Source organism: Nannospalax galili, unplaced genomic scaffold (genome assembly GCF_000622305.1).
Source record: "Nannospalax galili isolate Female #2095 unplaced genomic scaffold, S.galili_v1.0 scaffold786, whole genome shotgun sequence".
Taxonomy (NCBI): Eukaryota; Metazoa; Chordata; class Mammalia; order Rodentia; family Spalacidae; genus Nannospalax; species Nannospalax galili.
This window is the reverse complement of record NW_008355774.1, coordinates 1,572,122-1,597,857: the sequence shown is the minus strand read 5'-3', so window position 1 is coordinate 1,597,857 and position 25,736 is coordinate 1,572,122. Positions and strand designations below refer to the sequence as shown.

Genomic DNA, 25,736 nt, shown 5'->3' with positions numbered 1-25,736 from the left:
GGGTGGGCCCGCTGTCTCCGTCCCTCAGCCCGGCCACATTCCCGCCCCCATCAGAGCCCTCACCCGGCGACGTCACCGCCGCCGCTGCCTCCGCTCTAACCGCCGGCCCCGCTTCGCCGCCTGGGGCCCCGGTTCTGCCGCCGCTGCTCCAAGACCGACAGAATTTTCTCCTCACAGCTCCTTGGGCGCCATCTTACATTCAACCCTTACAGCCAATAGCAGCTGAATGCCCCTCTCGCGAGAATCGAGTCGTAGGATCCCGCGAGAACTGAGGTTGTCTGCCGGCCAGACTTAAAGGGAACGCTTCAGACTGGTGGGGCGGGGAGCGGGTTCCAGCCTTTTTTTTCCCCCCCAGGGAGGAACTAGGGCTGGGAGGGAGCCCCTTGGAGTACCTCGCCCTTCAGGGTCTCGAAGCATGCTTCCTGAACCCACCTACTGCCTCCCTCTTGCACCTCCTCGACAGCACAGCTTCACGCAAGGCGGGGCTCCGGCCTCTTGGTTAAGGTGGCCCCCCCAACAAAAGCCTAAAGTGGGCCCAGAGTTCACAGCTGTACCTCTCTTGCAAAGCGCTGGAGTTGCTCGTGTATTGGAAAAAGGAGCTTCAGGAACGCTTGCCTTCCCCTGCCATCTGAAGTCAGCTTACCACAGTCAAGTCCACCTTAAAGCGGGCCTTGAACAGCCCAGTGTTTGTATACAGGGAAAATGTGGAAAGCTTTAAAGCTGCAGGCACTCACCTGCAGCCTCATCAGGCAGCACACACCATCCCAGAGTTGCGGCAACCTAGCCTGTTGCACATCTTCTTTGTGTATGGGCCTTCTGCACTTGTTCTTGTCCTGGCAAACTCTCCACAGGCTTCAAAGTCTCTGAAGTCATTTTCTGAGAGGCCAGGCTCAATCAGGAATTTCTTCTCAGCCTCATATAGGCCCCCAGGGAGACCTCTACTGGTCCCCAGATAAATTTGAAAGGCCACAACAGCACTATGCTTCATCTCACTATGCTTGACAGGCAGTACACTCTGGTTTTTGCAGAATGATCGGACTGGGGCCAGGCCTCTCTCCCATCTGCCTGGCCACCCAGGTAGACAAAAAACCTACATCCCTCTGTTGGGCTAACTATACAGCAGCCCTTTAGGGCCTCAAATTTGTCAGACTAGGTACAGATAGTAATCCCAGACATGGCCCTGCCCTTGAGAATGAAATACACTAGTGATTTCAAAGCTGTCACTGGTTCTGTTTGGGGGCAGCCTATTCTTCCAGACTACATGTACAAGCTGCCAATTCACAGACCATGTCTCCAGAGCCCTCAAATGCCAAAAAGGCAAACAACACAGACTCCAGGGGGATTTAGTTATTCTTTATTGTGAGGTGGTGAGGGCACTCCCAGCCTCCAGGATGAGGCAGGTCCACATGCTTTCAGTTCACACCTTTCCTGGGTCCTCCTTCAGTGTGACAGTTCGGTTGAAAATAAGCTGGAAGGCAAAAGAAGAAAAATGACCACTAACCCAGAACTAGGCCAGAAGGCACAGGTTCATTTCACTAGACATCTCCTCCTAGTTTACCCCACATCTAAAAGGAGGTGAGGTTCAAGGCCAGCTTGGTCTGTATAGTGAGTTCCAGGCCAGAAAAAAAAAAAAAAAAAAAAAAAAAAAAAAAAAAAAAAAGAGGAAGTAAGGGACCAAGAACTGGACAACATGGTTCTCAATAACTCTGTGTCTCAGAAACGATTGGATGACTGTGCCTTAGTTTCATAAGGATTATAACAACCCCTAAACATGCCTGCTTCTTCAAGGAGTAAGAGTCCCTACAAAATTTTGTGCTTGGGCCGGGCGTGGTGACGCACGCCTTTAATCTCAGCACTCAGGAGGCAGGCGGATCTCTGTGAGTTCAAGGCCAACCTGGTCTCCATAGCAAATCCAGGCCAGTTAGGGCTACAGGGAGACCCTGTCTCAAAAAGACCAAAAAAAAAAAAAAAAAAAAAAAATTTGTGCTTGGGCTTATACTCTGAGCCTGTTTCCTCATCAGTCATACATGAATGAATGCCCCTCCCCACTTTAATTTGGTGACAACTAAGGAAATGTAGGCAGAGTGCTTATCAGTGACCAGCAGCCTCCATCACTGTTGCAGAAAGGCACCTATAGACAAAGACATACCTGTCCTTGATGGCTATCTGGATCCACGGAGAAGTACCCAAGGCGTTCAAATTGGAACTTATCAAAGGGCTTTGCCAGAGCTACAGAACAGTCCACTAACGCTGCTTCCACCACTTGTAGTGATGCCTGTAGATAGGGAACTCGGGCAGCTATCCAGCCAGGAGGCCTTCCGCCCTCACCCCATGAGCCTTCCGCCCTCATTCCGTGAGCCTACCGTATTCAGGTCACTTAGGAATCCACCAGGCACTTCAGCAGGATCTTCAGGATTCTTGTGCTGGAATCTGTAGCCAGAATGAAAATAAGTCCCCAGTGGAAAGCTCCAGCATGTAATGCCCATCTTTTACTTTCCTTATTCCAAAAATGTTCACTCACAGTCGCTCATAGAGGCGAATCTCACACACCAGAGGCTGTGACACCCAGTGAATAAAGGCCTTGGGCTTTTCTCCAGCATCAGTTCGTCTGCAGGTTACCTCTAGGCATTCCACACAGCCATTGGGACTCTGGAAGTGAGAAGGATTGTAATCAGACCAGGGAACCAACACACTAAGACTGCTGACTATACACAAATCCCAGTCCTAGCAGGCACTATGTAGGAAGACTTGCAGTTGCCTCTTACCTTGACAACATTCTGCAGCTCTATGACATAGCCAGTATGTCTCAGGCCCACAGGCTGCCCCCAAGCCAGACGCTTATACCCTGGTTCTGGCTCCTAGAGGAAAGAAGTATAGAAGATACAGAAGCTGCAAGATCAACAAGTATGAAGTGGTTCCGCAACCCCTTGTCTGTCAGGGATTGGTTCATGGTAAAGCGGGAAGGAGATGGACAGAAGGGTTGAAAATGAAATGACCCCCCAGGACAGACATAGCAGCAAACCCCTATTTACCTCCTTAAAGTCAGTCCTCTCAATGAAGACAGTGGATGCAAAAGGAACCTGGTGAAAACCCTTGGTCTCATCAGCTGGGAAGTTGGGCACTTGGATGTCCAAGGGCTAGAGCAGGAGATAGGTATCTGAGTTACACCAGATATTAGGACCACAATGCCCAGGCACATACCCACTCACCCACATTTACTTGCACACACACACACACACACACACACACACACACACACACTGAGGCAAGCCCACCTTGACATCAGGAAAGTTAGTGATGACAACTTGTAGTGGCTCTAGGATGGCCATGGCCCGTGGGGCTGTGTCATTCAGCACATCACGCACACAGGATTCCAGAAGATGTGGCTCCATTGTAGTCTGTGCCACTGTCACCCCCACCTGGCAGGAAAACTCATGAGTCACAGCCACAACCACAAAGTGCCACATTTGGCCTATCTACCCACCCAGTCCACTGGGCTATACCCGGGCACAGAAGTTGTTGATGGCCTCAGGAGGAAAACCCCGTCGTCGTAATGCAGTAAGTGTGAAGAGTCGTGGATCATCCCAGTCCCTACAAATGAAGAGGTAGTGAGAAGGCCTTGGCCTTGGATAGCACATGATACTAATACTACAACCTCTGGTGAGCCCAACGGCCACACCTACCGCACAGCACCAGCTGCTACAAGCTGGAGAATCTTCCTTTTCGAGACCACAGCATAGTGCAAGTTGAGGCGGCCATACTCCCACTGGACAGGGCAATAGACATCCAGTGCATTACACAACCAAAAGTAAGAAGAACGTCTAGAATAGAAGAGTAGGGTTAGAACTGGACACCTATAGGACCAAAGAGAGACCACAGAAAAGGCACTGAAAGACAGCAAGATGGCCCAGCAGACAGAGCAGATAAAGGTGCTTGCTGCTAAGCCTGGAGATCCAAGCTGGATCCCTGGAGCCCACATGGTGGAAGGAAAGAACAAACTTCTACAGGTTGTCCTCTGACCTCCACCAATGTGCACATACATGAACTAGCACACATACACCACACAGGTGCATGCACAAAAAATGTTCAAAACAAGTTTTTTTAATATTATTTTTATGCATATGAATGTATTGCCTGCATGTATATAAATGCACCTGTGCCATATAATGCCCACTAAGGTCAGAAGAGGGCAAATTCCCCTGGAACCAGAGTTACAAATGGTTATTTAGCTGCCATGTTGGTGCTGGGAATCCAACCTGCGTCATCTGCAAGAGCAGCCAGTGCTCTTAACTGCTGAGCCAATCTCTCCAGTAACAAATTTTTTTTTTTTTTTTAAATAAAAGGCTACTGAGCCTTTAATCGCAGCACTTGGGAGGCAGAGAGAGAAGGATTTCTATTAGTTTGAGGCCAGCTTAGTCTACGTAGACAGTTTTAGGCTAGCCAGTGCTACTCAATGAGACCCTGTCTCAAAAATAAAATATAAAATAAACAAAATGGTTACTGGAACATGCTCTACCCTCCCCCTCCCCCATAGCCCCATCCTCCTAACCTCGCCTGGAATTCCTTGGTACACAGTGAGTGGGTGATGTGTTCAATGGAGTCACAGAGACAATGTGTGTAGTCATAGGTGGGGTAGATACACCTGTGGAACATAGGCAGTAGACCCTACCATCTAGTCCCTATGGCCTGTTGCCCCGCTCCACACCCCCACTACCTCATCATGCTTCCCCATACCAATACACACCATTTGTCCCCTGTGCGATGATGTGGTGTATACTTGACTCGATAGGCCACAGGGTCCATCTTGCCATCCTCCATTACCAACTTCATTCTCAGTGTTGCCTCACCCTCTGAGAACTTGCCCTTGCGCATTGCCTAAGGTGAACAAGAGCTCAGACAGCCTCTAAACACAGGAGCATCTCATCCTTAGCATATTGGCCCAACAAACAAAGGTCCTTCTGGGATTCCCACCTCAAAGAGGAGCAGGGATTCCTCAATGGGACGGTCCCTCCACGGTGAAGGTAAAGGGTTGTGGCCTTTAAGCTCCTCCACTTTCTGGTGGCACACATAAGCTTGACCCCTGTGGAGAAGGTGCATGAGTGAAGAAGTGGTCCGTGATCTGATCAGCTTGCGTGGGTTAACATTATGGCCCTTGCCTTACCTACGGATGAGCTCTATAGCCCAGGCATACAGCTGGTCGAAATAGTCAGAGGCATATGTCACTTTGTAAGGTGTATAACCTGGGACAGTATGACACAGTATGAGCAGCCAGCAAGAAACACCAGCAAAGAAGACCCCCAAACCACCAGCCCTGCCCAGACCTCACCCATTCCATACCCAGCCAGACCACCATGTCATATATAGCAGTGAAAAACTTGGCTTCTTCCTTCTCAGGGTTGGTGTCATCAAAGCGCAGAAAACAAATACCACTGTTGGCCTAGAAGAGTTGCAATATCTCTGAGCTCCCACATATCCATCAGCTAGTCCAGATGATCAAATTTAGACATTCCCAGAGCGCCCGCATATCAAAATTAAAAATGCAGACTGGCAAGATGGTTCAGCAGGTAAAAGTACTTAACACAAAGCCTAACAACCTACATTTAATTCCTGAAATCTACGGGAGAGAGAACCAACTGACTCCCAAACCTTATCCCTTGACCTACCTACATGTGTACCATAATACACGCAACCCACACTTATACTTACACACACACACACAGACACACTTTAAAAAAAAAAAAAAAAAGTCTTCTTGGGGACTGGAGAGATGGCTCAGCGGTTAAGAACATTGGTTGTTCTTGCAGAAGACCCGGGTTTGAATCCCAGCACCCACATGACAGCTAACAACTGTCCGTAACTCCAGTCCCAGGGGATCCGACAGCTTCTTCTGACCTCCTCAGGCATTGCACAACATGGGTGCACTTACCTAGATGCAGGCAATACAAGCATACACATAAAATTAAAAAAAAAATTTTTTTTAAAGTCTTCTTTTGATGCCTAATAACAAAAATAACAAAGTTAAATAAAATGGCTTCAAGAAATTCTCTTATGCCAGGTGTGGTGGTTCATCCCTTTAATCCCACCACTAGGAGGCAGAGGCAGGCAGATCGCTAAGAATTTAAGGACAGCCTGTCTACATAGCAAGTTCCAGGCCAGTGAGGGATACCTAGTGAGACCCTGTCTCAAAAAACCAAAAAATGGGGCTGGAGAGATGGCTGAGTAGTTAAGAGCCCTGGCTGCTCTTAAGAGTACCTGGGTTCAATTCCCAGCACCAACATGGCACCTAACAACTGGCTGTAACTCCAGTTCTAGGGATTCCGACACCCTCTTCTGACCTCTGTGGGCATTGCATAACATGGGTGCACTTATAAGCAGGCAATACACTCACACATCAAAACAAAACCAATACCGGGCATGGTGGCCCACACCTTTAATCCCACCACTCGGGAGGCAGAGGCAGGTGGATCTCTATGAGTTCAAGGCCAGCCAGTGAATCCAGGACAGCTGAGGCTACAGGGAGACCAAAAAACCAAAACCAAAACAAAACAAAACAAAAAAGATTAGCTGGGTGTGGTGGCACACACCTTTAATCCCAGCATTTGTGAAGCAGAGGCAAGTGGAGCTCTATGAGATAGAGGCCAACCTGGTCTACATAGTGAGTGCAAGGCCAGCTGAGGCTACAGCGAGATCCTGTCTCAAAAAAGACCAAACTAATAATAATTCTGGGCTACATAGCAAGACCATCTTTAAAAAAGCCCGAGGTAAGGTGTCATTTACAACTTTGAATAGGGTTTCGTCCCAATGAGCCCAATGTATCTAAGAATACCTGTACACATGTGGTCCCCCCTATGGCCAGTGCCTTATGGAACAGAATACAAGAGAAGGACACCTTTCTGGTATCCAGTCATGGGAGTGGCCAGTGGTCATCCTGCTTGCCAGGGCCCTAGACATATGCTTACCTTGGCATAACCAAAGTTGAAATTGATGGCTTTGGCATGTCCAATATGCAGGATTCCATTGGGTTCTGGGGGGAATCTGGTACGTACCTGAGATAAAGAGGATGGTATGAAAGAAAAGAGGAGCTCAGACAACCCTAAAGAAACAGATGCCCTTTCCTAGAGAGGTCATGGTAATAGATGAGATGAGGCAGCATGGAGGCAGTTCAGGCACTAGAGCAAGCACTTGCCTGGCCAAGTTCCTACACACCTGCCCCCCAGTGATCTCCAGGTGCTGCTTCAGTAGGTCCATGGTGTGTGTAGTAGTCACATAGCCTGGAGTCTTATAGTTCTCACCTGTTAGGATCAGAACAAGTATGCTGACTAGACTGTGGACAAAGGATCCTGACCCCAGGGGCCTAGCTACAGGTATCAATGCTAATCACCAATCTGCCCCCAGGGTTTCAACATACCCACTTACCAGGCTTGTGAAACTTAAGGGCTTCCCCTCGGAGCTGCTCCATCAGAGACAGGGTATGGCTAGCAGCCTCACCTGTATAGAAGAAGAAATTAAGAAAACTTTGTCTTTTGGATATGGCTACCATATACAGATCAGGAAGTTATCCATGGCTACTATCAATATCCTAAAGCCAGGACAGATCTGAGCAGGCTCCTTTTCCCTAATTCCCAGAGATAAGAGCTACATAGCCAAATTTCTCAAGTCTCAGAGGCCAGTCCCAGGACAAAGAGAACAAAGGAAACTCCAGGAATCCCAGCCTTGAGGAAAAGGGAGGGGGATGAATAAGTCTAGGCACCGAGAAGCCTGTGTTGTTCAGACAGATGGCCCAGAAGTCAGGAGCTAAGTGCAATAGGAGCCTGAGGCTTCTCACCATTTTCTACCACATCTTTGGTCTTCCGGTCTGTTTCTTCCAGCCGACCCTTCGCCACCTAAGAGAAGAACAGAATTTGCATCATACTCTCTCTAGGAAGAATGCAGAATCTAACTGTGAACTGGTGTGCTGGATGGCTTTAATGTCAACTTGACACATCTGGGTTGAGGGAGCGTCAATTGGGGAATTGATTTCATTGCACTGGCCTGTGGCCATATCCATGGGGCATCTTCTTGATTCTTGAGTGATGTGGGAGGACCCAGCCCACTGTGGGTAGTGCCACCCCTGGGCAGGTGGGCCTGTGTTGTATAAGAAAGCAGGCTGAGCAGGGGCCAGGGGAACAAGCCAGTAAGCAGTGGTCCTCCATGGCCTGTACTCCAGCTCCTGCCTCCAGGTTCCTGTCCTGAATTCCTACCTTGGGCTCCCTGATAAACTGTGACCTCGGAGATGTAAGATAAATAAACCCTTTCTTCCCCAAGTTGGTAGTGGTCAGTGTGTTTTGTCACAGCAATGAAGACATAAACTAGAACACAAGGGTTCAGACATTCCTTTCTCCAGCCTTGAGTTTCACCATGTTTCTACTTCACCACCCCCTGGAACCCTAAGCAATGCCCAACCTTACCTTGGGCTTCTTCTCCAAATCAGCCTCCATCTTGGGACCCAGAAGGTGGAGGACCTGAGCAGAGATAAGAGTCAGGTATACACAGGAATATCGTCTTTCAAGGAGCTCCTCTCTGACCCCCCTACCCACCCAACCAAGGGCTTCCTGGCATGTCTACCAGCAGTGCCTGAAGAATCTATCTAGCACATTTTGGTATTTTTGAGACAGTCTCCCTGTAGCCCCAGCTGGCCTGGAACTCACTACATAGACCAGGCTGGCTTCAAACTTACAGAGATATGCCCGCCTCTAACTCCTGTGTGCTCAGATTAAAGGCATGTGCCACCATGCCCAGCTTCTAGTACATTTTCTACCTCAGCTCCTTATGTTTCTGCTGACCTTGAATGCTTTTTCCTTCCTTGGGGCTTATACTGGGCCCAAATAACAAGTGCTGCTATTTATAAAGAACTGTGGGCCCAGCATCAAGATAAATAATCTACCTAGTCATCACACACTTGTGATTCTTTGCCAGCATATCAGATGAAGGCCACATCACCCATTTGAAGGATGAGGAAACTGAACTTCACAGTAAAGTGATTCATCTCAGCCCATAAGTCCAAGTCAGGTGCTACCCCCCTCCCTACTGGACTCCACTATCTCAGCCAAAATAAAGAAAAGGTCTCCTCCCCACTTTTATCCCTCAGTGGATTCCAGGCCAGCTTCAGCACAGGGAGGTACCCACCTGCATATCCACTTCATGCTTGATCATTTTGCCATCTGCCCATCTGAGTGCAGCCCGAGCCTCTCCTAGGAGCAAGGGCACAAGAAGCTGCAGGGAGGCAAAAGGGAACACTTCTTCCCCTCCTCCCCAAAGAAGTCCTAGCTGACACAGGAACCAGAGCCTGGACCCAACCAGAACACTTATAAGGTGCAATTGCTCATTCTCCACCTTCCTTTCATATATACCCAGACTAGGAGGCACAACCAGAGAGAACATAACTAACTTCCTCCCCCAGGCTCTACTCACCCATCAGCAGCCCCATGTTGAAACGGTACCGTTCTACCAGGAGCTGGGGACGATGCTTATTTATGGTGGCCTCCACCTGCAGAAAGCCAAACCATATGGTTCAGGAAAGCCCCTTCAGATATTGAATTCTAGAGACCCACACTCTTTAGGGCTGAGTAGAGAAGCTAAGCTATGTTTTCCAGGGCCAGGTCTGGGGGAGGCAACTGATACCTGGGGAACATACTTACAGCCTCCTCAATCTGTTCCGGCGTCACCAGGACACCCACACCACATTCCTTCTCAAAGTCCACAGAATCGATGGGATCCAGAGGATGACTCCGCACATATTCAAGAGCAGCTGAGAAAGAAGTAATGAATTGAAGGCATCTCACCTCCAAGAAGTGAGTAGATAGGACCCTAAATGCCATGAAAGATCAGTTTGACCACATAGATGCCTGAGAGGTTAAGAACTGGCACCAGGGAAGAGAAACCATGCAGCCACAGGAAAAAGAAGCATGTGTTCTGAAGCAGGCTCCTCGTTGTGACAGTTCCCCTATCCATACCATAGGCCTCCCCTTTTATGCCCCAGTGTCTGTTCAGAACCTGGGGTCCAGAAAGAAGATGAAGAACTTGGCAGAAAAAGCCAAAGGAGGTCTTGGTTGAAGAGATTGGAGGTGCAACTGATAATAGGAGCAGGGGGTGGGGTCTCACCGCTCAGCTGGAGCTCAGAGTGGATCTTCTTATTGACTATGTAGCTTACGAGGAAAGAAAGACGTCGAGTATCCCTGAGTCGGGAAGCCAAACCGTAGAGCAGGGTCCCGGTAGCCTTGTCGATGGTAGAGCCCAGAGTCTGCTGCGCCTGGGGTCAGAGGGGTCAGGGGAGAAGCCCCGCGCCCAGTGAGACAGGCAAGATGGGACACCTGGCAGGATCAAGAGCTGGCCCAGCCCCACGCTGCTTGGGGCGGAGAGATCGCACCTGGGTCGCCGCCTCGCGCAGCTGAGCGCTCAGAGCCGCGTTCTTGAGGGTCTCCCGGGCCTTGTGCTCGCTCAAGCCCAGGCCGGTGAACAGAGACAACGAATCCGGAGTCGCCATAGCAGGGACACCGGAAACCAAAAGAAACTTTGGGCTGCAACTGCACGGCGACAATCGCCCACTCACCAATAAGAGAACGAAGCCTCGAAGAGAACCAATGGTAGGCGTCCTCAATCGGAGGGGGCGGGGCCCTCCTGCTGGTCAGAGCCATTGAAGACCCGCGGCGCAGCCGGACCGGTTTTTCCGGGCAGGTGGTTTCCGTCTTTGTGGTTCTAGGCTGCTGACAGGGTGGGGTCGACGGGACTTTAAGAAGCTGGCCTCGGGCGTGGAGAGAAAGTAGTCTGCAGCGCGGGAGGACGCGGGCGTGGCCTTTTCTCCGTCAGTCCTGGGAATCTGACCCAATGCAAAAGTGAGTTCTTGTCGCGTTTTTCAACGTCATGGCTTTTGAATTGTCATGGAAACAGTTAAAGGAACGTGAATTCCGCTAAATCCCCCCTACTGCAGAAAATGTGCAAAATGGTCTATCGAGGGACCACCTAAATTTGGTGGTTTTTTTTTTTTTTTGGTCTTTTTGAGACAGGGTCTCCCTGTAGCCCCAGCTGTCCTGGAACTCACTGTGTAGACCAGGCTGGCCTTGAACTCACAGACATCCGCCTGCCTCTGCCTCCCGAGTGCTGGGATTAAAGGCGTGCACCACCACACCCGGCTAAATTTGGTGCTTTTTAAGTGCCCACTTACAGAAGAGGGAAGGGAGGAAATGCGAGGTGCGACCTCACAGAAGTTCTGTGATTTCTTTTACTGTCTCATGCCAACAAGATCAAGCCAAGATAAGTCACCATTCCAACATTCCAATTGGACTCAGTGAATTACAAAAAAATAAAAAATAAATGGAGAAGACATGAAGAGGAGTGGGGAATGTGTTGGGAGTTCCATGGAGAGAGTAAGAGGGTGAAGTTGGGGGGTGGTGGCACAGGGCTTTAATCCCTGGTGAGGCAGGTGGAGCGCTGTGAGTTCCAGACCAGCCAAGGCTATATAGTGAATCCCAGTCTCAAAAACAAAGCAACAAAAAATTACATTGTTTACATGTGTGAAATTATAAAAAAAAAGATACTTTTAAAAAAAAAATCTCCTGCCCAGCATGGTGGCACATGCCTGTAGTCCCAGAACTTGGGAGGCAGAGGCAGGAGGATCTCTGTGAGTTCAAGGCCAACCTGGTCTACATATCGAGTTCCAGGCCAGTTCCAGCTACAGGAAGACCCTGTCTCAAAAAAAAAAACCAAAAAACTCCTGTCAGGGCTGGACAGATGGCTCAGAGGTTAAGAGCACTGACTTCTCTTGCAGAGGACAGAGTTCGATTCCCAGCACCCACATGGCAGCTAACAATGGTTCATAACTCCAGTTCCAGGTGATCTGACACCTTCTGACCTACTCAGGCCTTACAGGAGTGCACTTACATGCAGGCAATACATTCATACACATTAAAAAATTTAATAAAAAAAAAATTTGTAGGGCTGGGGGTGGTGGCGCACACCTTTAATCCCAGCACTTGGGAGGCAGAGGCAGGTGGATCTTTGTGAGTTCAAGGCCAGCCTGGTCTACAATAGTGAGTTTGAGAACAGCTGGAGCTACAGAGAGACCCTGTCTCAAAAAGACAAAAAAAAATTTTTTTGTAAAAAAATCTGTCAAGCCCAGTGCAATGGCCTGTGCCTGTAATCCCAGCTTCTTCTGGAAACTTAGACAAGAAGATGGCATTTTGGAGGCCAACTTAGGAAACATAGCAAGACCCTGACTTAAAAACAAATGAAGCAAGCTGAAGAGATGGCTCAGGGGTTAAGAGCACTGGTTGCTCTTGCAGAGGACCCTAGTTCCATTTCCTAGCATCCACATGGCAGCTAACAGCCATCCATAACTCCCAATTCCAGTGGAATCCCTGACCTCTGTGGGCACTGCATGACATGGGTGCACTTACCTACATGCAGGCAATACACATAAAATAATAAAAAAAATAAATAATAGAAGAAAAAGTCGGACATGGAGGCACACGCCTTTAGTCCCAGCTCTTGGGAGGCAGAGGCAGGCAGATCTCTGTGAGTTCAAGGCCAGCCTAGTCTAGCATAAGTTTCAGGCCCACAGGGGCTACATGGAACTCGTCGTCTCAAAAAGACAAATAAATAAATAAATAAATGTAAACGAAGAGCATTGGCTGCTCTTCCAGAGGTCCCTGGTCCAGCACCCATGTGGCAGCTAACAGCTGACAGTAATTCCAGTTCTAGGGGATCCAACACCTTCTGGCCTCTGAGGGCACTGCACGACACAGGTACATACATGCAGTCAAAACACTCATACACAAAGATAATATTTTTTTAATGATGGGCTGGTGAAATGGCTCTGCACTTGCCATAGGACTGACAACCGGAGTTTGATCTCCCTATCCCACATGGTGGCAGGAGCGAACTGACTTAGAGTGGTGTGTGTGACACACACACAAACACACAACACACTAAAGTCTCAAAAAAAAGACCCGCTCTCTGTGAGTTCAAGGCCAGCCTGGTCTACATAGCAAGTTCCACGCCAGCTGGGACTACAGGGAAACCCTGCCTCAAAAAGATAACATCAAAATTTTTTAAAAAAAACAAAAAATTTTTTAAAAATCTGGTGCTATATCCCTATTTCCAGAGCATTCAAATACCACACACACACACACAGCATTCATACATATGTCACACATGCACACACATATACATTCATATACACAAACAAATTAGACTTCACCATCACCAAGTCCCATAGGTCAGACAATGGCCTCCTTTTCCTGGTTCCCTCATGACAGCCTGTGGATCCTACAGCTCAGTATAACAGCATGAGGCAATAGCCCCACCAGTGCTATGTGGAAGTGGTAGAGGCAGGTAATCAGCCTTTTGAAATCATGAATTACACAGAGCAGAAATGAAAAGTTATATGGACCTAGTCAGTGGGTTAGCCTTCCTACAGGAGCACTGAATCCAGGAAAAATGACCAAGTAGAAAAGCCAGGTAGAAGCTAGCAAAGCCCATCATGGCATGGGGTAGGGCTTGGCATCCAGGCCCATGAACAGGCCCCTTACCATAGGCTGATAACATAGAGGTAGCAGAGGCCACAGAAAGGTACAGTGTTATGGGCTCTGCAATAACAGTACTGTATATAATAAAGACCCAGTACAATCCTGTTATATAGTCCATGCCTACCAGACCTTGCAGCAAAGACATAGCTGACAGCACCAGCACACATTTTAGCATTTCCATTTCTGCAAGGTCCCACACCCAGCTCTCCAAAGCCACCAAAAACCCCCCATGGTCCCCCATTGTTGTCTCCATGAGAAAAAGCCAGTATTGATCATGTGGTTAGAATTCTCCAAGAGTTCCTTCTGCTCACTGCTACTCCTAACTCCATCTTTGAAGCTGAGGACTACTAGCCAAGATCTCCATGGGTTTGGGGATGGGGACAGATCTTTGGAGCTTGCCCTCTTATTGCTTCTGGTTTCTCTAGTTTTTTTTTTTTTTTTTTTAGATCTGTGTGTATGTGTGTGTCTGCCCTATGTATACAGGTGCCAATGGAGTCCAAAAGAGGGTGGTAGATTCTCTAGAGCTGGGGTTACAGGCAGTTGTGAGCCACCTGACATAGTTGCTAGGAACTGAATTTGGGTCCTCAAAAAGAGCAGCAAGCACTCAACTGCTAAGCCATCTCTACACCCCTGCTTCTGACTTCTCTAAATACCTGCTTCCTAATTACCTTTGTTCCCATCTTGCTCCAGAGATACCCATCCTACTCACAAATAATTGAAGGGTATAGGAGACAGCATTATCCATAGAGAGGCAAGGAGGCTTGTGTACACAGGAGTTGAGGAGTGCTCTGTGGTACAGCACTTACCTAGCAAGCACAAAGCCCTTAGTTCTCGGTATTGGAGGGGAAAAAATGTATAAAAGGTTACAAAGACTGAAGCTAGGTATGCTTGCAGGCTTACTATGGATGAGTTAGCCTGGGGCAGTTGCCAGGAGGCAAAGTCTGAGTGCCCAGAACCTTCCAACTAGCAGAAAGTCAGACAAGATTGGATTTGGTCCTCCTGCCTATCCTCTTTTCATAGCACAATCTAACTCACAGCAGTCTTCTTTCTGCTTTGTTCTCACAGGCGATGAAGGTGGTGTTCAAATGACAGGAGGTTTGAGAGCAAGAAAGGAGGGACCTTTGCCTCCCACCAAGTAGTCTCTGACCTGCTGTCTGGTTGTCATCTCCAGTGCTTGTATCCTTTACCCCATTCTATCAGCTTCAGAGCTTCCTGAGTACTATTCTACCCCTCGGATGTTCTATGTTCTTATCTAATAAGGATTAAAGCCACCTCAGTGTGGAAGCCACAACCAATGACAGCAGCAGGCAGCCTCCAGAGAGCACTTCATGATTGGGATGGTTAATATTGCCAATTTGACATTTGACGTATCTAGAATCACCCATCAGGCCCAACCTGAATGTGGACAGCACCATTCATTCCATGACTAGGGTCCCAGACTGAATAAAAATGGACAAAGTGAGCTGTGTTACTAGCATTCATCACTTCCTACTTTCTGACTTGGATAAAAGCAGTGTGACTAGCTGCCTCATGCCTTCCCTGCCATGATGGACTGTACCCTCAAACTGTGAGCCAAAATACACCCTTTTTCCCTTAAGTTGCTTTGGTCAGGTATTTATCATAGCAACAAGAAAAGTAACTAATACAATGACCCAGAGGAAATGAGCTGTGACCCTGTCATCTGCCCTCAAACTAGAGCATTTTCGGGATCTTTGGCATACACATATACCAGATAAGAAGGGAGGGGAGGTAGCCACAGCATGTTGTGGATCAGTCACTGTCTGCTTATTTATTATTTATTTTTAAAATATATTTAAACAGCAGCAATCACTTCCAAAATGCAAAAAAAAAATTACAATTTTTAGAATAAAATTATGTTTATAATGCAGGTCAGAAAGAATTGAAGGTACAACTGAGAATTGAACGCGCAGCACTGTAGGCAGCTAAAAAAGCCAAGGCCCACTAGGACCAGTTGGCATGAGGTCACAATTTGTGAGGTTCCCACCCCCAAATCATGCCCCCCAACTACCCATTGATGGAGCCAGTGTCCTCTGGGTCAGAGAAGGAAAAGCGGCAAAGAGATGGCCCTCTGTATGGGATTCCCCCAAACCCAGTCCCTCCATCAGCCAGGGACCTGCTAATCGACCTCCTCCATGCTGCTGTACGTGGGGGCTGGGCGGTCCACAGGGGGGGCGAAGCGTTCAGGGGCTGTCCGCGTGGGGGCCACCTCGGGGGCCTGGCCAGGGCCTAGTCCCTGCAACAGAATATGAGGACAGGGGTTGGGGGTTGCCCAGCATGCCGCCTGGCATCCCGGGGGTGCTGGCTCAGAGCCCCGGCACCCAAGGGAGGACCCCTAGGCAGGCGCACAGACAGCAGCGGCGTTCAGACAGAGAGACAAGATCGGGCCTGAATACTCGCTTTATTAACACTTTAAATACAGGAAGTAGTTTCAGCAGGGCCAACCCCTAGGACAGGGGTCAGAGCAACAGAAGGAACAGACAGCTAGATGGATACCCACCCAAAGATGCTCTGCACCTGCAGAGGCCACAGTCCCCACCATCTCCCACCAGATACATACACCGAGGCCCAGAGCCCAGAGTTGTTTCCCACCACAAAGGCAGGCATGGCCTGGCAGGCAGGCAGATGGGCCAGCTCACAGCAGGTGCCTGCAGGTGAGCTCATCTCCAGCGACTCTGAGATACCAGAGGATAGAATACGTTGAGCACAAGGGCCACCAAAGCTGCCACGGTACCCAGGACAAAGTATCGGAGGCAGCCCTCGTCTGGTGTGGTGGGGCCTCGTGGTGGGGGGACCACCCAGTCCTGGGGCCCCCAAGGACCCAGAGACCCAGGCCCCTCAGGCACCAGCTCCTCCTCGGCCTCGAGCTCCTGCCAAATCCGGGAAGCCTATGGTATGTGGAAACGGCCATCAGCACCCAAAGGATGGGGAGGCCCCCGTGTCCCTGAGACCCCTAGCAATGACAGTCCCACCAGAGTAACTGGGCTAAGCCCTCACATTCCAGATCAAGCAGCAGGGAAGTAGGTGCCAATATCATGGTTATCTAGGCTAAGAGCATTAGGGTGTGAGAATCCCGACAGTCTTTGGTTTCCTCAAGGCAGCTTTCAATCCACATGTAGCTTTTCATGGCCAAGGGTGGGGACTTATCTGGTCAAGTTTTTAGTCCAGATCTCCCACAGAGGGGACTACCTTGCAGATAAGTAGCCAATCCCTTGACAGTCTCTTTGGGATTACTCATGTCCAGATCCTGACCACTGTATTTTTAGAGGTATCTCGCTGAGCCTGATAGAGGGCACTCAAGGGAGTATAGGTAACTGAAAGGAGCAGCAAATTGACTGTGCTCATGGACCTATAGCACAATATTGTTAGTAAAAAGAGACAGAAGAGCCTGAAGGTTCGGTAGGGATAGTTGCTCACCTCAGAGTGTGATAGCCAACAGGAGGTTACAGGAAGCCCTGACTGGGCTATATTGAGTACACACCAGAACACAGGCATAATCACAAATGAGGGTCTATCGGCTGGTATATGGAGGACATGTAGGGGAAAGCTGGGAGAAGTCAGGTATCATCTGTTTACAGCACAGTGCCTAGTAAGATTCAGGGCATTTCTTTGAGTTGTACTTTGGTGCACACTGGTGGCAGCATGTTGGTATATATGTACCTTTGAATGTGTCCCTAGGATATCCTCCAGGATGCCCTTGGGTGAGGCTTTAATATTACGGAAACCTGTCTTGAATTTCTGTAAGTTCCAAGGCTTGAAGGGCCTATGGCTGGAGGAAATAAAGCAATGTCCCTCAGCCCTGCCCCCCAACTAGTATATAAGACCTCCCCAATGCCTCACCTGGCTGGCAGCAGCCTCAGCTGCAGGGCCTAGGTCTGGGTGGTGCTCAGAGTGACCTGCCCTGGGGGGTCTCTCCACAGGAGAGTTCCGCCGTCGGTAGAAGAGTACATAGGCATAACGGGTCACGACCTGGCTCTCGTCTACCGTTGTCACCGTGCTGTCATCAAACAAGCGCCAGCCTACAGCAGGGTGGGAAGAGTATGAACATATCCTTTACCACCACCCCTACCGCCTAACCTGCTGGCTGTATGTGCCCTCACCCACGTCACTGCGCTGGCTGCTGCGATCATTGGGCAGGCGTGCACAGGCAGTATAGTGGCCACCAATCATGCCTCCATAGTGGTTGATGACAGCATACAGGTCATAGCTAGGCAGCTGCTCCTCTTTCTGACCAATGCAGAACTTGCTCAGGTCCAGGTTCCTACAGTCCCAGTCAGAGAAGGGTGAGGCAGTCAGGTGGCAGGAGCCCAGGATATCTCCTGGTCCCCATGCCCTGTCCACAGTCATCAGGGCACACTCATTGCTCACCAAACAGGGAACTCCACCAAGTCATTGATCTTGTCACGCCAAATGAAACTACGAAAGGAGAAGCGCTTGAGCTGTACAATGAGCACATTTGGTAGGCGCCATAACAACAGCTGTTTGGAGGCCTCACGATGCTGTTTGCACTGTGGGCAGTACCTAGTAGGATAGGAGAGAGGTCAGGACGAGCTAGTTTCCCCTTCACCTTGCCCTACTACCTGCCTGCTACTCTATCCTTACCAGGCTTCCTCAGGTGCAAGCACCTCAGGTCGTGTGAAAAGGTTGAGGCACTGGTCCAGGGTGAAATGGCCAGCACGGGCAGCCTCACCAGCAGAGCCTGGATCCTCAGCACATTCCAGCTCTTTGGAGGCTACCAACACAAACTCCTGTAGACGCTCATTGTTCCGCCACACCAGAGCTAGGCTACAGTCATCACCCAGCTCCAGTGGGGTATCTCCTGGAAATAAGCAGAGACAGTAGTCATGTAGCTATAGAGAACAGCTAGCCCAAGCCACCCTATGGCTTCCACCCACTGCCTCGGATACCTTTGTCCTCAAGTCGCTGCTCTCGGTTTGATGCATCAATTTTATATATGAAAAACTGGGGTGTGTGGACATTCATGGCTTCACTTGGGTGCTGATACCCAGGCACAGCAGCTACAAGAAATCATCGAAATCAAATGGTTATCCACCATGATCTAAACAATTTTCCCACAACCTTTCACTCCAGCCCTCAGAGCCTTTCAGCAGAGCTTACCTTCAGGCCGGGACACCCTCTCACTGGCAGGTAAGGAGCCACCCTCAATAGGCCCACTGGCCAGCATCTCAGAAGCAATTCCACTGGTGCTAGGCACAGGGCCCCTATCAGGGGCTGCCCACACCCGGGGAGCTCCTGTATCCCCCTCAGCTACAGGGGTCACCAACTGGAGCTCAGAAGGCTGAATGGGGTCCCTCTCACTATCCCCAGCCTCCAGGGAGCTAGTGGAAAGCATTGTGGTACAGCCAGGGCTCTGGGACTCCAAGGCCATACGGCCGGGCTGGAAGGGTGGTTGGAATACGCTCACAGAGTACCTGTAAACAGACAGGAAGGTAAGTAAAACTGACCAGAGTTGGTTCATCACCTGAGCACCTCTGCTCCCTTTATCCTATCCATCCCTGGGCACTTACCGGGCATAACCTTCTAGTAATTGAGCAAGACGAGCATAAGTGAGGCGTGAGGCAGGTACACTGACCAGGAAGGGATAGCCAATGTTCTCAGGGCGGCAGAGGCCCTTGTGGTCAGGCCAGTGGGTTTTCTGGCAAAACCTGGAGGGAAGGGGAAGATAACAGGGCCTTAGCCCCAATTCCTATTGGGCTACAGCCCTGGAAACTAGGTATGCCAGCCATGTCTCCCCCAGGGCCTGGTTAGAGTGGCAGGTGTAGGCATTAAAACGTGTGCCTTTGTGTGGAGGGGAGGACAGATTAGCAAGTGAGGGGAGGGCAAAGAAAAAGGGAGGGGGAGACCATGGGGGTCCTCACTGGTTGCAGTAGCCCACACGGTAGCAACGGGTACAGCGCCTCAGTTTTTCATCTTCTGACTGCTGCTTCCGCTGACAGGCTGCACACTTGGAGATAGGGATGCTGGGTACCTGGGGGCGCTAGGATGGGTCGTCTGGCTCAGCAAAGCCAGGCAGGAGTGACCAAGCCCCCGCCAGGGCCTTGTGGCATCAGGTTGGCCCCCACTCACCTGTTGCACCTCTAGCACCACTACTCGCTCTTTAGCCAGCTCCGGGGATAGTAACTCAAAGCAGAGGAGCATGTCAGATGGGGACACAGTGTCCAGTGAGTGGGAAGGCAAGAACACACGGTGGAAGCGATTCTTAATTACCTGGGAATAAAGAACATATAGATGCCATGTGAAGATAAGCCTTCTCTCTAGATCTGTTCCACAGCACCAGGAAAGGTCTGACCCTGCATTGAGGTCTACAGGGATGGGGCACGACAGGGTTTGTGGACTAGAAGAGGAGTATGCTTCTCAATGGCAGAGAATACATTAGAGTACCTGAAAGACAACACCTGAGAAGGGATCAACTACACCAGCCTTCCACAATAAAGGCCTCCACCCTACAATAAATAAGTAGCAAGATCGTGCTGAGACTGCATGATGTTATCATGGAAAGGACATCTATGAAAAGCCTCCTCCATACTCTTACTCCCTGGGACAAATGGCACTGCTGAGTTTAAGGGTAGGAATTTTCAGGGAAAGCTGGCATATAGATTTAGGACAAAATGAAGGAAAAGGACAGAGGAAGAACAAGGGCAAATGGCCTGACAGCACCACAGCTCAAGTTCCTTATCCAGAAAGGGAAAGAGTTATGGTCCATCCTCAAACCCTGATGATGCTGAGAACTGAAAGCACCCATGTTACATAGCCCAATGCCTGATTATGCAATCACACATTTACATACATGTGCTCAGATGCCAGTGACTGTACATGTCTGTCTGCTATAAGGACACATATGTGACTACATATGTAAGAAACCTGGGAAAGACAAATATACCTCAGCCAGGCGCAGGTTCTCAGGCTTCACGTGGACACTCTGAGAGAGGGAATCCAGAACTTCACTTGCGCTGGAGTTCTCCTTGCTAACACTCACCAGAAACTGTGACAACAATGATAAAGTCAGTAGGGGAAGTGAGCCTACATTCTCTGGGATATCCCAGAAGCTCACTCCTCACCTTGATGGGCTTGCTGTGGGGCTCTCGGGCAAAATAAAAGATGGGGAGAACCTTTTGCTTTTGTGGCAAGGGCACTGGCAGATAAAGGAATGGGTCAAAAGTGATGGAGACCTGTAAATACAAAAGTGACACTAGTGTGGTCACAGGGACAAGATGCTCATTCCTGGAGAGCCTAATCCAGGCCCTCTAGTGACTTTCAGGCTTCTCATAGCCAACCAGCAAACTCTCAGTCTCAAAAGCACTAGATGAAGCCAGGTGTGGTGGTGCACACCTTTAATCTCAGCACTTGGGAAACAGAGGCAGGCGGATCTCTGTGAGTTCCAGGACAGCTAGGGCTACAGGGAGACCCTGTCTCAAAAAGACCAAAAAAAAAGCACTAGATGGAGCAAGAGAACACACAGGAGTGATGAATACCCCTTTTCTGGCACAGTCCTTTTTCTGGTACCTTAGCCATTTTCCCCAGTTTCCCTTCCTCTGCATCCTACATGCCTTTCCAACCTTTCCCACAACTCTGCCACCAAACCTTTGCATCCAAACTTCAGTAAGGAAGCTAACCCTGCTTGATTTCTTCAGCCCACAGTGGAATTTAATGCCTCTCTACAAGCTTCCTTGCCCCAATTTTGCCCTGCACTCCCTGAAAATACACAATGCCTTAATTTAATCTGACCAGGCAAGCTGAGCCAACTAAAGGGGCATCTTTCTGGGGGAGCCCACCGCACCTTGGCACATGCAGGGCACACCAGCTTTGACTTGTACTGGCCCTGAAACAGGTCCACAATGAAAGAGTCGTTTCTCATCTTGTGTCGCTGCCATGCTTCCTCAGCCACCACCTGAGAAGAGTGTTGAATACTAAGGAAACCTAAGGGCTGGGACACACGAGACCTCCATTCTGCAACCCCCGCCTTGACTGACCTCATCAGGCCGCCCATCTGAGTCTACAGTCTCAGTGTAGGGCTTGTTCTGGATCCGATTCAGGTCCTCATGAAGCCCATCCAACAGGAAAGCCATGAACTCCTGGGCATCATGTTGTGCATAGCCTGTGAACTGGCTGGCTTTGCTAGCCACAATGGCCTAGAAGTAGTGGCCCAAATGTTAGTGAGAAATCTTAGCAACCAGCTGACTAGCCCTCTCCACCCTCTTCCAGGCAAGGATGGTAGTGATCACAGATCACCTTCAGCTTAGAAGGCTGAAAGGCATGGTGAGTGCCCTTCCACAGGGCCCGGAGCAGCACAGCAAAGCCAATGGCTAGACGTCCACCAGTCCCCAATGGGTTGTTGTAATTGATCTCCGCTTCAAAGGATCGGTCTAGGAACGGCAGCCAAGCAGAAGTGTGAGGGAGAAAGGCACCCCTTCTGTCTATGCCCCAGGTTCCTGGCCCTGTCCTCACCATGGAAGAAGTCACGAAGTTCCCGAGTGTTAGACAGAGACTGAATGACGCTATTCATGAAGCAGGTGTTGCCTAAATTGACAAGGCCAGTAAAGCCTGGCAGACACACTTTCTTCTCTTCCTCTTCCTCCTCCTCCACACTGTCTCCACTCACCGGACTATGGGGCATTGGAGGCACCATACACGTAGGTTTGGGCTGTGGGAGCAAAGGTGCATGAGAGCAGTCCTGAGGCACTCTAGCCTCTCATTTTTGGCCCTTCCCAAGCCAGGATTCTCACCGAGGCCAAGTGTGGCTCTGGCTTTGGGGCTACATGTTCCAAGGGGGTACGGGCCACCACACTATCCAGTCCTGTGTCCTCGGATCGAGCCTTGGGTTTTTCCTTCTCCACAGCCCTGGCTTCTTCCTGTCCTGTCAGGGGGTGAGGGGTACCTCCCGGAGGGGTTGTATCCAGAGGAGTTGGACCTGTCGGCACGGCAACCTTTGCACCACCCACTGCACCTTAAAAAGGGGGAAGGAGGGGGCTGGTGGTTAGCAGCAGCCCCCTGCTGGTGGGACAGGGGTCCTGATTGAGCAGGGCTGAAGCAATGAAGGGAGCTCGTATGCAGACCTCGTGTAGCTGGGGCCTCCAGACCCCCCCAGCGCTGACTTTGCCTCTTCCGGAGGCAGATATCGATTCGAGAGGCCGTGAAACAGAAGGTACATTGCTCAGGTTCAATCAGGTTCCTGAAAGAAAAATCTGAGTTCAGGGACTTCAGGTGAAGTAGATGCCAGGCTAGACAGTCCAGAGAGATGGAAACCCAGGTGGGACAAGCACAGTGGTGGGACCGGGCACCACCCACCTGAGCTTCACCTGCCAACGGAAGATGGTGTGGGGCCCACAGCCTGGATGCAGCCTCAGGAAGTTTCCGTCCCTGCAGTAGCACAGCAGGGAAGGAAGAAAGACAAAAGCAAAAGCTTGAAACATCTATTGCATTTGAGGGACACTATGGGACACTGTCTTCCCCAGTCCCAGCACCTACCCACCTGGTCTGGAAGATAAGTGTGAAGTCCTGCTCTCGGAAAAGCACTCGAGAAGTGTCCCTACGGATCTCCTTCACGTAGACATGTACCACCACTGAATCTGGCCCCTTCTCATATGAATCATTCTTGACAAATGCCAGGTTCACCATGGACTCAGGTTCTATGTTGAGACCATAGCTCAGTGCCACCCACCCAGGACAAATTCTAACCTGTTGATATATTCCTCCCTGCCCACTCACCAACCCTGCAACCCAACCTAGGGCTCTACCTGGCTACCCTTAGCCCCACTTTTACCGTCCACCAAAGTTACAGCATCTGTTGCTACTGCCATTGCCTCTTTGACATGGTCATCTTTCCCAGGGTCTCTGTTCCGGACCATGGCTGGGGAAATTGAGTCATTCCTGGGGGATACTGTCTTCTCTCCTGTCAAAAGGGCTAAATTCTTCTCTGAGGCCAGGAGACAGGTTTGCGAGTTCAGTGGTGATACATGGAGCTGTTCCTCAACCTCAACCTGATCATAGGAAAATTATGGGCAGGATCAGCTCTGGGTCTGGCAGGTTGCACCCACTCCAGATCACACCCCCCGCCGCAACAGGTTCCTAGGTCTCACCTGGGTGGCCGAGTCAGCCAAGAAGGGTGGGGCATCACCCTGGGGACCAGGGCTATCCCTGGACCCTTCAACTTCAGGCCCTCTGCAGAGGTGGACGGCCCTCTTGGCGCTGGGACCTGCCTGTGCCCCAGGGCCAGCCCCTGAGCCTACCTCACCACGGCCCTGGGCCCGCTTCTGGTTCCGGGCTTCTTGTTTAGCCCTGCGGGGCTCAGGGCCTGAATCCAGAGCAATGAGAGAAAGCTCTTGCCCATTCTCCTGGCACCGCAACCCTGGCACGAGCTCTTGGGTCCCTAGAGGTTTCTTCTGCCAAAGATATAACAGTTAGGCCCTGTTCACTGACTACAGTGGGTATCTGCAACCCCCGTACCTTCTACTGGAACTTACCAGGAGAGAGGGCCATGTGAGCAGAGGCACCTTCTTGGGCAGTGCCAACTGAAGACCACCCTTTCGGGACTGGATTTTGGCACAAGAACTTTCTATTTCAGCAAAGAAGACACCCCCCCATTGCCGACCATCTGGAAAGAGAATAGTAGCAGTGAGTTGAGTGAGAGCTAACAGAAAACTCAAATGCAACACTGCTCTAAGCAGATGAGCACACCTGGAAGCTTCACCACACAGTCTGTGTCAGTGAAAGCAGCATCTATCTCCTCTAGTCGCAGAGGGCCTGCTCCTACTCGCAGCTTGACAATCACCTCGTCTGCACTCTGCCTCCAATCAAGCAACAATTCTATGGGGGAAATGGCAAAGAGATTACAAGGGTCTCCATAAGTTGCTGATGGGGATATACAGGTAAGAGACTCAAACCAATGGGGACTGCTCCAGATGGGAGCTAAATTCCCAATGCTCCTTTCCCTCCTGTAGCACTGTAAAGCCCCATTCATTACTCACCCTCTTTGGTCTGCTCCTCTTGAGGAGTGGATGTTGACCCTGACAACAAAGGAAAGAAGAGACAACAATGAGAAGCCAGATTCTAAGACCCCACAACTCAAAAGACCATGTTCTGGATCTTGGCCAAATACCTCAGGCTTAAAGTCAAGACTCTACCCAGCCTGCCATCGGTCCTTTTCTCAGCATCAAACCAAGATGGGAGGGAGGAAAACAGTCATCTCCCTACACCCAGTTTGCATACCCCATGAGCACTCTGGGAATGCCACTCCTACCTTTCCTAGGATCTCCATCTTTGCTCTCCTGGTTTGCTCGATCCTTCTGCTTCTTCTTGCTAGTGGCCTCCTCCAATCCTGGAGGCCCTCTCCTTGGCCCTGTGGCACTGGCCCCACCAGACATCTTGAGCCGCTTGATCGACAGCCAGAGTGCCCCAGGGTCGGCAACAGTGTCTGGGTCAGGGGTGCGGCGCTTTCTTCCTGGCCCAGCTATCTTGGCAACTCTTTGTAGCCAAATTCTTCAGCAAGGAACCAACAGCCTAATGAAAGGGACTAATAATCACTGCCAAACCAAACAACTTGCTCCCTGCCTACAACCAGGACCCAGTAACCTAGAGACACTCTTAACATTAAAGGGAAGTATCTCTTCACTACCTGAAGCAGCCTGGATACTTTGAGGCTATCCTGAAAAGGAAATAAATAATGCAAGTAGGAGCAACCACTACATGCCAAGCCTCCTGGGTACCTGCAATAGCCCACAAAGCTGAAAGTCTCACTGAAGAAATGCTAGATAAGGTAGTTATGGCCTAGAACCAGGATCCTCTGGATAGGAGCCATGGCTCCAGCCCACGGGCTGGCACTGAGCAGGGAGCTCCCTTTTCCTTCACTCTCACTGGCTGCTTAGTCACCACTAGACAAGAGAAGGTGAAGCAAGAAGACAGGAGAGGCCAAGACCATCAAATAGGAGAAGGACCAGTGGCTGAAAACAGACCCAGCCCAAGTACTGCCACTGCCAGAAGAGGTCCTGGTACTAAAGTGCCTAATCTGCCTCCTGCCAGTTCCCATCTTTGTCATAGAGCTGCTTCTGAACACTACTTGGTCTTTCTTTCTTCATCCCAAGAGGGATGTCTCTCCCTAGCTGCGGGGGGGGGGGGGGGGGCCTCCTGGTGTGGGGAGGT

General features: G+C 50.1%; 3 protein-coding genes and 1 long non-coding RNA gene across 12 annotated transcripts in view; 1 reads left to right on the top strand and 3 right to left on the bottom strand.

Moving 5' to 3' along the window:
* Nucleotides 1-209, bottom strand: part of Qrich1 (glutamine rich 1) — a 48,456-nt gene extending 48,247 nt beyond the window's left edge. For both annotated transcript variants that reach the window (XM_008853207.3, XM_008853211.3), the window contains exon 1: nt 64-209. The gene's annotated coding sequence lies outside the window, so the exon portion shown is untranslated. The remainder of the gene's footprint in view (nt 1-63) is intronic.
* Nucleotides 210-1,332: 1,123 nt separating this feature from the next.
* On the bottom strand, nt 1,333-10,595 carry Qars (glutaminyl-tRNA synthetase). Its single transcript, XM_008853206.3, has 24 exons — nt 10,406-10,595; nt 10,141-10,288; nt 9,678-9,787; nt 9,451-9,526; nt 9,166-9,230; nt 8,448-8,501; nt 7,826-7,883; nt 7,417-7,488; nt 7,207-7,292; nt 6,960-7,046; nt 5,338-5,437; nt 5,162-5,240; nt 4,972-5,080; nt 4,745-4,875; nt 4,550-4,642; nt 3,684-3,821; nt 3,504-3,591; nt 3,276-3,419; nt 3,033-3,137; nt 2,766-2,858; nt 2,522-2,649; nt 2,364-2,430; nt 2,150-2,275; nt 1,333-1,468 (listed from the first exon to the last, which is right to left on the bottom strand). Exons 1-24 carry the CDS (start codon nt 10,520-10,522, stop codon nt 1,418-1,420), a joined length of 2,325 nt encoding a protein of 774 aa, XP_008851428.1. The 5' UTR covers nt 10,523-10,595; the 3' UTR covers nt 1,333-1,417.
* Nucleotides 10,596-10,667: 72 nt separating this feature from the next.
* LOC103750200 lies at nt 10,668-15,022 on the top strand. The gene is made up of 2 exons (XR_607977.3): nt 10,668-10,871; nt 14,628-15,022. It is a non-coding gene; the product is annotated as an uncharacterized LOC103750200 (long non-coding RNA).
* A 306-nt stretch (nt 15,023-15,328) lies between these two features.
* Nucleotides 15,329-25,736, bottom strand: part of Usp19 (ubiquitin specific peptidase 19) — an 11,519-nt gene continuing 1,111 nt past the window's right edge. The window contains exons 2-27 of one of the 8 annotated variants that reach the window (XM_008853204.3): nt 24,838-25,097; nt 24,566-24,604; nt 24,276-24,404; nt 24,062-24,192; nt 23,678-23,980; nt 23,362-23,578; nt 23,071-23,227; nt 22,887-22,958; nt 22,655-22,770; nt 22,325-22,539; nt 22,047-22,242; nt 21,831-21,964; nt 21,572-21,730; nt 21,379-21,489; nt 20,660-20,770; nt 20,482-20,583; nt 19,668-19,808; nt 19,460-19,578; nt 19,109-19,246; nt 18,699-19,012; nt 18,488-18,598; nt 18,183-18,399; nt 17,949-18,101; nt 17,681-17,841; nt 17,421-17,599; nt 15,329-15,816 (exon numbers count right to left, since the gene is read on the bottom strand). In XM_008853204.3, the coding sequence (XP_008851426.1) occupies nt 15,700-15,816; nt 17,421-17,599; nt 17,681-17,841; nt 17,949-18,101; nt 18,183-18,399; nt 18,488-18,598; nt 18,699-19,012; nt 19,109-19,246; nt 19,460-19,578; nt 19,668-19,808; nt 20,482-20,583; nt 20,660-20,770; nt 21,379-21,489; nt 21,572-21,730; nt 21,831-21,964; nt 22,047-22,242; nt 22,325-22,539; nt 22,655-22,770; nt 22,887-22,958; nt 23,071-23,227; nt 23,362-23,578; nt 23,678-23,980; nt 24,062-24,192; nt 24,276-24,404; nt 24,566-24,604; nt 24,838-24,961 (3,966 nt within the window). In that variant the 5' untranslated portion in view covers nt 24,962-25,097 and the 3' untranslated portion in view covers nt 15,329-15,699. Of the gene's footprint in view, nt 15,817-15,962; nt 16,469-17,420; nt 17,600-17,680; nt 17,842-17,948; nt 18,102-18,182; nt 18,400-18,487; nt 18,599-18,698; nt 19,013-19,108; nt 19,247-19,459; nt 19,579-19,667; nt 19,809-20,481; nt 20,584-20,659; nt 20,771-21,378; nt 21,490-21,571; nt 21,731-21,830; nt 21,965-22,046; nt 22,243-22,324; nt 22,546-22,654; nt 22,771-22,886; nt 22,959-23,070; nt 23,228-23,361; nt 23,579-23,677; nt 23,981-24,061; nt 24,193-24,275; nt 24,405-24,565; nt 24,605-24,837; nt 25,098-25,736 lie in introns of those variants that run through there. The other 7 variants (XM_029556186.1, XM_008853202.3, XM_008853203.3 and 4 more) reach the window with 7 other exon arrangements.